The 13946-nt window shown below is 39.0% G+C and overlaps 1 protein-coding gene across 1 annotated transcript in view; it reads left to right on the top strand.

Annotated features, from left to right (window-relative positions):
- The window catches only part of LOC127662469 (nesprin-1-like), a 142898-nt gene that overhangs the window by 57549 nt on the left and 71403 nt on the right, over positions 1-13946 (top strand). Inside the window, exons 54-65 of the mRNA XM_052153646.1 lie at positions 67-423; positions 1263-1399; positions 1727-1904; positions 3026-3208; positions 3531-3674; positions 5216-5371; positions 7147-7311; positions 8231-8403; positions 9762-9915; positions 10001-10144; positions 10247-10411; positions 12342-12659. Of these exons, the coding sequence (XP_052009606.1) occupies positions 67-423; positions 1263-1399; positions 1727-1904; positions 3026-3208; positions 3531-3674; positions 5216-5371; positions 7147-7311; positions 8231-8403; positions 9762-9915; positions 10001-10144; positions 10247-10411; positions 12342-12659 (2274 nt within the window). The remainder of the gene's footprint in view (positions 1-66; positions 424-1262; positions 1400-1726; positions 1905-3025; positions 3209-3530; positions 3675-5215; positions 5372-7146; positions 7312-8230; positions 8404-9761; positions 9916-10000; positions 10145-10246; positions 10412-12341; positions 12660-13946) is intronic.

Here is a 13946-nt window from a genome sequence, read left to right as displayed (position 1 = left end):
CTGAAGTTTGAACAACCTTCCTCTTTAGAATTGGCAGTCATCTCTTCTCCGATTATTACACTGTAGGAGCTGTTAGACTCCAGGAAGCATGGACGCGAGCGCCTGTCCCGCGTGCAGCGTTGCGGGGCCTCCACACGTGACCACTCGTCCACAGTGGGCTGTGAGGTTCTGGAGCGGGAGGAGGCAGGGCTGATGTTGGCCTGGGAACAATGGGAACGAGGAGCCAAACATGTATGCTCCGGTTTGGAGGGGGTTCTGTCTCAGATGGCAAACTCAGAGCAGGAGTTTAACAGTTCAGTCGCACAGCTGGAGCAGGACCTGCTGGAGTTCAGCTGCAAGCTGCATGAGTGGCGGGACAAACTGCAGCAGGTGGAGGATATGACATCCAGTGAAGAGGCTGTGAAGGGATGGCAGATAGCGAAGGTACTGTTTATTGCACAAAACAACAAATATATTGTAATGTTGGCAGTGAAATTAGTGAGCATCTTTTAGTGGCCTGTTTTTTTCTCAGAAATATGTGAATAGCTGACAGATAGAGGCCAGGTATGTATGACTTTCTTTATTCTGCAGAACACAAACAAAGATTTTTAAAAGAATATTTAAGCTCTATGTGTCCATACAATGCAAGTGAATGGTGACCAGAAATTTGAAGGACCACAAGGGACATTAAGGCAATATAAAAGTTATCCATAAGACTCCAGTGGTTAAATCCATGTTTTCAGAAGCAATATGATAGGTGGGGGTGAGAAACAGTCATTTTTACTGCAAATCTACACTTTCACTTTCACTAGTTGGGGCTGGTGGAGCTTTATAGTAAATAAGAACTTCAATATTGATCTGTTTTTCACCCACACCTATCATATCACTTCAGAAGACCACTGGAGATGTATTGATTACGTTTATGCTACATTTATGTGCTTTTTGGACCTTCAAAGTTTCGGTCACCATTCACTTGCATTGTGAGGACCAACAGAGCTGAAATATTCTTCTAAAAATCTTAATTTGTGTTCTGCAGAAGAAAGAAAGTCAAACACACCTGGGATGGCTTGAGGGTGTGTAAATGTTCAAGAGATTATTTTCATTATTGGGTGAATTTACCGTTTAACGATGAAAATAAACAATTAGTGAGCATTGTTCGATTTTAGTTATCAGTTTTTGCATTTTATTTACCTACCAGTTATATGTTTGTACAGCTATGTATATATAGTATTGCTTTTCTCCTTTTGGAATAAGAGATGTAAAATAAAATGTTTATGACTCAGGACACTCTGGAAGCACTGCTGAATGTGGAGCCCATGTCTGACAATCTGAAGTCTCAGCTGAATGATCTGTGCCGTTTCTCTAGAGACCTGGGAGCTCAATCTGAGAGCGTGTCCACCCTCATCAAAGAGTACAACAGGTAAAAAAGCTTTTAGATATAGTTTAGGATTTGGCAGAAAGTCTGAACGCATAGTACGTAGTCTCACAGAGACTGACCTTTGATTGTCGGCATTAAGTCTTGTTCATTTTGCAAGAACAGCACAATCAATTATTTAAAACCACCAAACCACAGTTCGCATTTTACATCACATTTAGGGATAGGTAAATCTGAAATCAATATTAAAACAGCAATAGACATGCTAGCAGAAAGGTATAATGTTGTATATAGTGTCTGTAATTATTTCTTCTTCAACGCTGTGGTTTAGTTGCAGTAATTCAGAACCTCTCTCTCTCTCTCTCTCTGTAGTCTTAGTTTCCAGGCCTCTCGAGAGTGCCAGGGAAAGGAGAAACTTCTGGAGCAGAGATTTCGTGCTGCTTTCCGAGACTTCCAGCAGTGGCTGGTCAATGCGAAAATCAACACGGCCAAGTGTTTTGACGTGCCTCAGAATCTCGCAGACGCATCATCTAGCCTGCAGAAGATCCAGGTGCCATTTTTACTGATTACGATTGTTGCTTGTCAGACTGTACGATATGAACGCATTGATATCGCCACGGCACTCTGTGTGACGTTATGTCAGACTGCACGATACACGTCTTAGCCGACTGTGGTCCCAATCGTCCCGATCAGTGAACGTGACTCATGTTACGGGAGTGTTGCGGAACAGAAGCGAAACGGTGAAATTTGCCCACAACGGAGGAGCATTTTTTCCCTCTCTCTGGAAGTCAGGCATTTCCGTTGCTCCAATCCCACACCATCACGAGCATACGCTAACAGTTACAAGAAAGATGGATTTTGTCTAATAGGCCTATAATAAGACAGCTTGATCACAAATACAGGAAATGACAGATGTTGAGAACGAACGTGAGCGGAATATCTTCATCTGGCCGTCGTAATAGCAGTCACACTATACGGCTGCGATGCTAAATTTCAGACACTGCCCAAATTTAGTCGCCGGCTAAAGATCATCGCAAAGGCTATTAACCGGCCGTCTGTGATCAAGTCACACTGAACATTGTAAGATTGCCCTGTGACGAGAGAAATCCTTTAGGATTCCCGAAATTTGTCTCAGACGGCAGAATCGTGGCCAAAACCGAACAGTGTGCACCCGCCTTAAGAGTGTCTGTGACAGGGCGGAGGGCGGGGTTGTGATTCTACATACCCGGTCCCTTATCAGGCTAATCAAGCCTCCGAGAGGGATAAAGGCCGACTGCGGATGGTGGTGCGAGAGAGAGAGAGCGTTGATGGACCGCTGTCCGACACATGTGTGTTTGTCTTTTGTTTCCCGGGTTCCCGGGTCTTCGGCATCAGTTTAAAGGGATGAAAGGAAAGGAGGAGGCGAGAACCGGCTTGACAATATAACTTAAACCAAAGACAAACACACGTGACAGACAGCTGTCCATCAACGCTCTCTCTCTCTCGCACCACCGTCCGCAGTCGGCCTTTATCCCTCTCGGAGGCTTGATTAGCCAGATAAGGGGCTTGGTGTGTAAAATCACGACCCGGCCCGCCCTCCACCCTGTCACAGTGTCCTACTAAACTCAGTTATGTTTTTGAACTTAAACACAGCTCATTGCATTTCTAATGTGTAAGTGTTTGTTATTGTAGGAGTTCCTGAGTGACCGAGAGCAGGGTCATGGCAAACTGAACACAGTGGCTGCCAGTGGAGAGTTACTGATGAGCATCACTGCTAAAGACAGAGTGGAGTCTGTCAGAGGCAAAATCAACACAGCCAGAGAAGACTGGAAAACACTCATGACAAACCTGCATCAGAGAGAGAACGCCTTACAGGTGTCCGACACTCATTTAATCATAAAAAACCTTCAATTAAAAAATGTAGTTATGTTATAATACTTCAATCGGTTAAGCTCAGATGTTAATTAAAATGTATTAATATAATTATGAGAAGAAAATTGTGCACAAAGAACATTGAAATAAAACCGCGTATTGGAATAAATGTAAAAAGACAATTTATATATTAAAGTACATTTTTTTCATACCAAATGTCACTTGCTATTTTAATTAGATGTACTGTATGAGTGCTAATTAAATCAGGTTGTGCTTATGTTGTTTTCTTACTCTAAATGTACCATCATGAATTGTTTTGTTTCAGAATCTTCAGGCTCAGATGAGAGACTTTGAAATGAGTGTGGAGCCGCTCCAAGATTGGTTAAATGAAACCGATGAAGCTGTGCAGGAGAGCAGCAGTCGACTGCATGATCTCACAGCTAAGAAACAGGAACTGCACAGATTACAGGTGTAGTACAGCGTAATCAAATCCACCTTTATTCACAGCCATTACCAGGAGAGCCATTCACAAGGGTCATTATGGCGAAACTGAGTCGCAGCATTTGTACGCTTCTTGCTTATCTCTGAATTGATCTTTATGTTTCACAATATATATAACTAAATATTCTACATGACTATTTAAATTAGTTTTTTTTTGTTTAACATACTTGCCTCTTTTAGTTTGGTTAGACAAGTCATTTTATATATATATATTTATATTATGCCGATAGTTAAAATTATGCTTCTTTGAAACTACATTATTATGTACATATATTTTTGCCCAATCTAAATTAAAACTAAAAAACTAAAAACTTTTTATAGTTATAATATTTAATAAAAATATATATATTATTATTTAGCATGAATAACCTTAGAAAATCTACCATAGTAACCAAAGTTTCCACAAAAATAGGCATTATATTAGTAAATAATGTTATTTTAAAAATTAACCTGAAAGTAAAAAATAATACTAAATCAATATCTAAATCAAATCATAATCAAAGAGGTCATTGTGCTATAAAAACATGCTGTAAGTTTCAGAACTCAAAACTTCCTCCTCACTGCAAAAAGAGCTTTTATTGAAACCAAGCTGCCAAAATGACTCGTTCTCTACTTCCTCCACATTGTGATGTCACACTGTGGTAGACATTTGCATCTGACCACCTCCACAACAATGCATCAACGGAAGTGATCAGGTAAAGTAGGCGTTGATGCATTTGCATCTGACCACCTCCACAACAATGCATCAACGCCTACTTTACCTGATCACTTCCGTAGCTCCGCCCAGTAGCGGTGAACAGTGAGAGAGCAGGTCAGTCAAGAGCAGAGAGCCAATCAGAACAGTGGGCGTCAAGCCTTAAAGGAGAAGCAGCACCAAAACTGAGTGTTTCTGACAGAGGGTCAGAATGAAGGTGGAAAATAATCATGTTTTACAAATATGTGACTGTTTTTGGGTGCAAAATACTTTACTAATACTGTGAGTGAGCTTTAAGGAACATATTGAAATAATTAAAAAGGCATGTCATGACCCCTTTAATAAATCATAAATAAATAAATGAAATTATGAGAAAATATGAATCCCCTTCAAACAGTGTAAGAAGCTCTCCGTATCTTTCTATCATTATATTTAATGTCAATTTAACATTTAGCAGACTTGTTTTCAAAGCATCTGACAAATAAAGTATGCTACATCCCAAGCCATTCATCCTGTGATGGTAAATTGTTTAAGGGTTATTAGGTGTGTAAATGGATCTAAAGTAAATTATCTATAAACTGTGCATGAGATTTACTCTACATCATCATTGAGAGATATCCAAGATGACTGCATTTGCATCATGCTTTAATCTGACTCTTTGTCATACTCATTTTCACATTGCTTGTCCGTAGGCTTTATTAAATCTGTCTGCCGCCATGTTGCTTCATTAACCATCTGGAGTGACTAACACAGTTCAACAGCTGCTATGCATGTGATGCGGCCTGTCCTGTGCTAACGTGCTTGTGCTTTCACAGTCTCTGCTAGAGGAGTTAGCCTCTAAGGAGTGTCAGCTGAGCAGGTTGAGGGAGAAGGCCCAGCAGCTGTGGGACGGACACACGGCCGGAAAGGGCTTTGTGCACCGTGTCTCACAGCTCTCAGCTCAGTTCCTAGCATTAAACAACCTGACCAAGGTAACGTCCTGCCTGTCTGCCCGCTGGCTACCTGCCCCTGTGCTGCAGGGGGCACCAAACTAGGTGTACACTTGGGCTGTGTCTGAAACAGTGGTGTCGGATGAAGAGTTTGATAGTAGTAAATCAGCTTATGATTCTATTTCTACCAATAAATTATCATTATCATCAGTGGTTAAATCCATGTCTTCAGAAGTGATATGATAAGTGTGGGTGAGAAACAGATCAATATTTAAGGGATTTTTTAACGGTAAATCTCCACTTTCACTTTCACTTTCTTCTACTTTTGTTTTTGCTGATTCGCATTCTTTGTGATTATCACCACCTACTGGGTTGGGAGGAGAATTTATAGTAAATATGGTTTAAGTATTGATCTGTTTTTAACCCACACCTATGGATTACTTCTATGATGCCTTTATGTGCATTCTTGGTGCTCCAAAATGTACATAAAGGCAGCATAAATGTAATGCACACAACTCCAATGGTTAAATCCATGTCTTCAGAAGTGATATGATAAGTGTGGGTGAGAAACAGATCAATATTTAAGGGATTTTCTATGGTAAATCTCCACTTTCACTTTCACTTTCTTCTACTCTTGTTTTTGGCGATTCGCATCCTTCGTGATTATCACCATCTACTGGGTAGGGAGGGGAATTTATAGTTAATATGGTTTAAATATTGATCTGTTTTTTAACCCACACCTATGGATTACTTTTATGATGCCTTTATGTGCATTCTTGGTGCTTGGTAACTGGAGTGGTGGTGGTGTAGTGGTCTAAGCACATAACTGGTAATCTGGTAATCAGAAGGATGCTGGTTCGAGCCCCACAGCCACCACCATCCTTGAGCAAGGCACCTAACTCCAGGTTGCTCCAGGGGGATTGTCCCTGTAATAATTGCACTGTAAGTCGCTTTGGATAAAAGCGTCTGCCAAATGCATAAATGTAAATGCTCCAAAATGTACATAAAGGCAGCATAAATGTAATGCATACAACTCCAGTGGTTAAATTCATGTCTTCAGAAGTGATATGATAAGTGTGGGTGAGAAACAGTTCAATATTTAAGGGATTTTTTATTGTAAATCTACACTTTCACTTTCACTTTATTCTACTTTTGTTTTTGGCGATTCGCATTCTTCGTGATTATCACCACCTACTGGGTTGGGAGGAGAATTTATAGTAAATATAGATGCCTTTATGTGCATTTTGGTGCTTTAAATGTTTGCTTTAAATTTAAGATTTAGTGCTTTAAGTCTCTCAAAGGTGTGCCTTGATACTAAAAGGGCATCTGTTCGATTCATTTATTGGAAAGAAAAGTCTGCCTTTGGCTTCAGACACAGCCCATGTGTTTCTATGTAGGGTGGAGTTCTAGAGGAACACTTTTCATCTGGAAAATGTGTATGTAGATATTATGCTTATGCACAATTGAGGGATTCCAGCTATCATCTTTTTTATGTACTGTTCACAATGTGTTTAAGTTGCACATCACTTTTCTATCAGTTAGTCAATTGTCAGTTTAGTAATGCAAGTTGATATTTTTACAGCCTAACTACTAATCATTTGGAATAATCATGCATATCTGATGAATATAAATATGACTATAAAAAACTCTCAATTGCTATCCTTTTAACACACTTACTGTTTCAATCAAGATGCTTTCCTACTGAATTACTCAACTAAATGTGATGACCATTTAAGGACACATCTCAGTTATTGAGTCACTTTATCTCTGAGAAGTGATTACTAACAAATCTTGAACATGTTGGACTTATCCAAAAGGAAAAAGCGTCTCGAATCGACCGTAATGTGTCCGAGCACCAGCTGTTCTCTCAGGGTCTGAAGGAACTGCAGAATTGGGTCGCTGATACGAGTCATATGCTACAAACCTACTGCTCTCCAACTGCTGACAAGAACGTTCTGGACAGCAGGATGATCAAACTTGAGGTGAGGAACATGGCTCGCTGTAATAAAGGGATCATTCCACCAAAAATAAAAATTCTCTCATCATTTACTCACCCTCATGCCATCCCAGATGTGTTCGACTTTCTTTCTTCTGCAGAACACAAACAAAGATTTTTATAGAAAAATATTTCACCCCTGTATGTCCATACAACACAAGTGAATGGTGAGCAAAACTTTGAAGCTCCAAAAAGGACATAAATACAGCATAAAAGTAATCCAGTGGTTTAATTTATGTCTTCTAAAGTGGTGTGATTGCTAGGCACAATCATGTTTTCAAGCTCGATTACATTTTCTAGGGCTTGACACGTGCATGTCGCTAGAAAATTTAATTAAGCTTAGAAGTATAATCGTGAAAGGAGACTGCTGATGTCAAGATTTATAGGAAAAAAAGAGTTATGTTTTGGTCTGTTCTCACCCAAAACTGACTGGATTGCTTCAGAAGATGCACTGGAGTCATATGGATTACTTTTCTGCTGCCTTTATGTGCTTTTTGGTGCTTCAAAGTTTTGGTCACCATTTATATGCATTGTATGGACCTACAGTGCTGAGATATACTTCTAAAAATCTTAATTTGTGTGCTTCAGAAGAAAGAAAGTCATACACATTTGGGAAGGCATGAGGGTGAGTAAATGATGAGAGAATTTTCATTTTTGAGTGAATTATCCCTTTAATGCTCTCTCATTATTTTGTAAGGCCATTAAATAAGGATGCGCTTGCGGTCATTTCAAAACATTTATTGTTGCATATCACGCACTGTTTCACATAATACATACAATAAGCAGTTTGTTAGTATTCCATGCTGAACATGGACACTATTTTTTATTTGTATTTGAGTTCATGACCTTTAGCATTTAATTTACATGTAACAATGGTCATATCTGGGAGCTCATTTGTTCTCCAGGCTTTGCTGACAGCACGTCAAGAGAAGGAGATCAAGCTGAAAATGCTGCAGACGAAAGGAGAGTCAGTGCAGAGATACACTTCAGCTGAGGGTGTACCGCTGGTGCGCAAACAAATCGAAGACCTCAAGGATTCCTGGGATGGACTGCTGTCTGCATCTATTCAATGCAAAAGGTCAATTAATTGTTTTTATAATCCGTTAGCAGACCGAAAGTAAAATGTACCTGACATAATACTATTATTTCAATTTCTACTTTGCTAACTGAAATATGTTTCTGCACCCTAAGAATAACAGCCGTTTTAAATTCAATAAAGAACTTTTCATGTTCTACTTATTTTAGGGTCTATTTTGAAATCAAAATAGACCCTATTTATTTTCTTAAAGGGACAGTTCACCCAAAAACGTTAATTATTTCATCGTGTGCTCACCCTCATGCCATCCCAGATGCATATGACTTTCTTTCTTCTGCTGAACACAAACAAAGATATTTAGTAGTATTTTTCAGCTCTGTAAGTCCATACAATGCAAGTGAATCTCCAAAAAGCAAATAAAGGCAGCATAAAAGTAATCCATACAACTCCAGTGGTTAAATCCATACCTTCAGAAGCAATAGGATAGTTGTGTGAGAAACAGATCATCCTTTTTTACTATAAATCTTCACTTTCACCAGCCCTCTTATGCTTGTTCACAAAGAGGATAAGAGTTCTTCTTCTTCTTCTGTTTTTTGACAATTTGCATTCTTCGTGCATATCGCCGCCTACTCGGCAGGGAGGAGAAAGGGAGGGATAAAGCAAAGAAATAGAATAAATAAAACATATTTGCACTATAGCCCAGTTGGTGGTGATATGCTCAAATAATGTGAATCAGCAAAAAGCATAAGAGGAAGACCTCTCATGGACATACATAGAAGGGCTGTGTGATACTAGATTTTTATTAAAAAAGAATATCAATATTGATCTGTTTCTCACCCACACCAATCACATCACTTCTGAAGACATGGATTAAACCACTGGAGTCATATGGATTACTTTTATGCTGACTTTATGTGCTTTTTGGAGCTTCAAAACTCTGGCCTCCATTTACTTGCATTGTATGGACCTACAGAGCTGAGATATTCTGCATACAAAATTTGCATATGTGTTCAGCAGTAGAAAGAAAGTCTTACACATCTGGGATGGCATGAGGGTGAGTAAATAATGAGAACATTTGAATTTTTGGGTGAACTAATCCTTTAATATATATGTGTGTGGTCTTGTAAAAAAAATGTAATATGTGCATGTTCAACCAAACAAATAGGGTTTTTTCCTCATCATTTTCATAAAATGTTATATCTTGCTCCGCCTCTGAAATATAATTTTTCAAACCTCTAATGAACCATATAGCCAACTCTAGTTCTTGATAAGAAGTGGGTTCTTCACTGAACCTAACATACTGCAAAGAACCATTGAAGAGCCTTTATTCTTAAGATTGTTGGACTCCCTCCTCCGTGACACTGTTTGAGAAATATAATTAGTTGTTTCGTTTTGAGCAGTCAACTGGAGGGCGCTCTCTCACAGTGGACCAGTTATCAAGAGGACGTGTGTCAGTTTGTGAGCTGGATGGAGACAGTGGAAGAGACTTTAAATGCAGCAGACAAGCAATGCTCTGAGATGAGGGACAAAACTGCCAACCTGGGCAAAGCCAAAGTAGGTGTTGTAGTCAATACTGAGATTGGTCATGTGATTGGTTGGTGTATTCTATTTGTTTTTAACCGTATTCTCCTTGTTTCAGTTGCTCTATGAGGACGTTTCAAGTCACAGCAGCGTTCTGGATGTCATATCCATGAAGGGCTCCAACATGGCAGAGCACTATGTCACCCAACTAGAGATTCAGGACTTGGAAGAGCGCTACAGCATTGTCAAAGATAAAGTGCAGGTACTGTATAACACACCATTCTCGTTTAGTCACTGAATAATGCTGAATATTCAGCATGTGCTGCTGTGTTAATGCAATGAGTCTCATCTTTTTGTCTTTCAGTGTGCGGTTACTAAAGCAGAGGAGTTGGTATCTGCTCATCAGGAGTACCAGCGAAGTCTTCATGAGTTTAAAGACTGGCTAGAACGGCAGCAGGAGAGATTGAGCTGCTACACACAGCTGGAAGGAGATGTTGAGACTCTGGAGGACACACTTCGCAGACTACAGGTCAGATGACATTTAGAAGTCATATACTAGTTATTGTGAGGGACGGCCACTATGCTGAGTGATGTAGATGCAAACTAAGAATTAAATGTTTATTTTTCTCTAATGAACTAATGGTTTATTAGTTGCATAATGGGATGAATTATGCAACCTCCACAGTTTCTTTTAGAGGTCAACCAATATTGGATTGTGCTTATAACTAATGTGGGGGAAATGGCTGATAACCGATAAATCGGCAGATAATTTTTTTAATTGATATTGGATTTTGCTGATACAATAACTAAGATGGTGGAAAAGGCCGATAACTGATTAATCGTCCGATAGTTTTTTTAATCGATATTGGATTTTGCCAGTACCGATAATTAAGGTGGTGGAAAAGGCCGATAACCGATTAATCGGCAGATAGTTTTTAAGGCCGATAACCGATTAATCGGCAGATAGTTTTAAAGGCCGATGACCGATTAATCGGTCGATAGTTTTTAAAATCGATATTGGATATTGCCGATACCGATAACTAAAGTGGTGGAAAAGGGCGATAACCAATTAATCGGCAGATAGTTTTTAAGGCCGATAACCAATTAATCGGCAGATAGTTTTTAAGGCTGATAACCTATTAATCGGTCGATAGTTTTTAATATCGCTATTGGATATTGCCAATACCGATAACTAAGGTGGTGGAAAAGGCCGATAACCGATTAATCGGCAGATAGTTTTTAAATCGATATTGGATATTGCCGATACCGATAACTATGGTGGTGGAAAAGGCAGATAACCGATTAATCGGCAGATAGTTTTTAAAATCGATGTTGGATATTGCCGATACCGATAACTATGGTGGAGGAAAAGGCTGATAAACGATTAATCGGCAGATAGTTTTTAAAATCGATATTGGATATTGCCGATACCGATAACTAAGGTGGTGGAAAAGGGCGATAACCGATTAATCGGTCGATAGTTTTTAAAATCGATATTGGATATTGCCGATACCGATAACTAAGGTGGTGGAAAAGGCCGATAACCGATTAATCGGCAGATAGTTTTTAAAATCGATATTGGATTTTGCCAGTACCGATAACTAAGGTGGTGGAAAAGGCTGATAACTGATTAATCGTTTTTAGAATCGCTTTATAGAATGTAAAAAATAATCGTAGTATTTGCTTACGGTGACGGGCACAGACACAGAGGCTACAAGAGTCCAAAATTAATTAATTCTAGTTTATACAATGCTTTATTTTTAAATATTAACCAAATTAAGCATTTTAAAGCCTATGTAATTCACCAGATGAAGGGTTTCTATATATATACATTATATATTTCACCAGATAATGTTTTATGCGAAATAAGGTTTATTGTTTAAAGTTGGAGACACAATGTGTGTTCTGACGTGGGACGTTTCCATATAGTTTCATTTTTCGTTGCACGTTCTCTCGTCAAATTAAAACAAGGAATAGGCATTAAAGTGTGGATAAAAATATGGATGAATGTTGTCAATGATGAAAGATTTAGACTTTTCAACAGATCACCACTAGATGTCAGTGATTGTTTTTATTTGACCTCTAGAGGCCGCTGTTACACTGTAGAAGCAAGCTGTTTTCACTGTGAGTGAGACTCCATCAGCGCTGACCACAGAGGAATAAAGAAAAAACTATCGGCATATATTTACAGATAATCGATAGTTTCAAAAGCAACTGATTAATCGTAAAACCAGTATATTGGTCTACCTCTATTTTCTTCTTCCTTCTATCGTTACCATCCCAGGCAGTGTTTCCTCGCCCTCAAATTTAATTTGCAAACATTGGTTTTTAAAGCACTGTTCCTGACAGGTTCTATAGGAAAAAAAACAGAATTGAATCTATTTGAATCAAATCAAATGAATAGAACTGACTTATCAATTGAAATAAATTAGCTGACTAATTTATTAATCTGTCTCCAGGAGTTGCAGGTGCACTGCTCAGAGGGTCAAGCTCTGCTTAACACCCTGCTGGTGACCCGAGAGCAGGTAATTCCATGGGGTGTTCCTCAATTAGAAGACAGATGTTTGGAGACAGTGCAGCAAGACTGGGCATCCTATCAGTCCCGGCTGGGTGAGACCCGGTCTCTACTCAACAGCACTCTGGCTAAACTGCGTCAGATTGAGCAGAAGTTCCAGCGGCTTGATAACTGGCTGAAAGGGATGGAGAGTAAAGGACAGTTACGCTCCGGCCGTCGATCTGATAGAGCTACAAAAGAGGCTCAGCTGCAGCTCCTGAAGGTTAGTAGAATTACAGGCCATGCAACTACATTTAAGCCAACTCCGACAGTGATGATGTCACTCTGTGATGATCTGTCATTTTGGGTGCAATGGATTTTATTCGTTGTAAGGAAGAGTCTAGCAAAGGTTTGCTGTGTGTCATTTTGTTAAGCAGATGGATGAATTCAATGCAATTCATGATTATTATTCATTATTTTCCTATTAATATTATTATTAATTATTAATTTGTTTCATATTTATTATTATGATTATTAATTGCAATATCAAGCTTAAATCAGGAAATAAGAAGTAGAAATTCATAGATGCAATTTTAAATAAATAGGGTTTGCTCATGCAGAAATGAATGACGTATAAACATATATACCACAGTTAGTTCCGGTCCTCGAATCTGATTAGATGAGAGACGTTCCATGAGTGTGACACCATCAGCACTGTGTGTGTATCACTCCGCTTGTGTTCATGCTATTCTAAACTAAAGTGTATCTGTTAGGAGTTTCTTGCTTTATTTTTGACATTACATATGTTAGCCAGCAGGTGGTGGCAAAAGGTAATTTTTGTGTGTAATATGAGCCAGTTGGTGACAAAGTGAATCCGTTAGTCATTGTATACATAGAACAGCGCTGCGTGATTGCTGGTATTACTAATACATTACCAAAACAAGGAAATAGCTTTAAACGGCTTTAAACAACAACTTCAGGATTAAGGCTCATCACAGCTGAGAGACACAACAGATTTATTACAGAACTCAAGGTGCTTAACTTTTATCAGAGTTTCCACATTGGCTACATACTTTTTAAACTGGCGGAGGACATCGCTGTTTCTATAGGGAATGAGTCTTGCGGACCGGCTACCACGAAATACCCTCTCTTGGACGTCTATTTTCCACTGATAAAGCTGACAGCATCTCTGATTGGGTATGGCAACAGGTGATTGCACATGTGTGCTCTCTCTCTCGCCCGCTCTCTCTCTCTCTCACACACACACACACACACACACACACACACATGTTGTGTTTCCATGTTTTATGGGGACTTTCCATAGACATAATGGTTTTTATACTGTACAAACTTTATATTCTATCCCCTAAACCTAACCCTACCCCTAAACCTAACCCTCACAGAAAACTTTCTGCATTTTTACATTTTCAAAAAACATAATTTAGTATGATTTATAAGCTGTTTTCCTCATGGGGACCGACAAAATGTCCCCACAAGGTCAAAAATTTCGGGTTTTACTATCCTTATTTCTGAAGTGACATTTTGTAATTACTAATGAAATTTTTACTTA

Source organism: Xyrauchen texanus, chromosome 22 (assembly GCF_025860055.1).
Source record: "Xyrauchen texanus isolate HMW12.3.18 chromosome 22, RBS_HiC_50CHRs, whole genome shotgun sequence".
Classification (NCBI taxonomy): domain Eukaryota; kingdom Metazoa; phylum Chordata; class Actinopteri; order Cypriniformes; family Catostomidae; genus Xyrauchen; species Xyrauchen texanus.
Note: the sequence above shows the minus strand (reverse complement) of the source record. Positions and strands in the feature narration are given on the sequence as shown.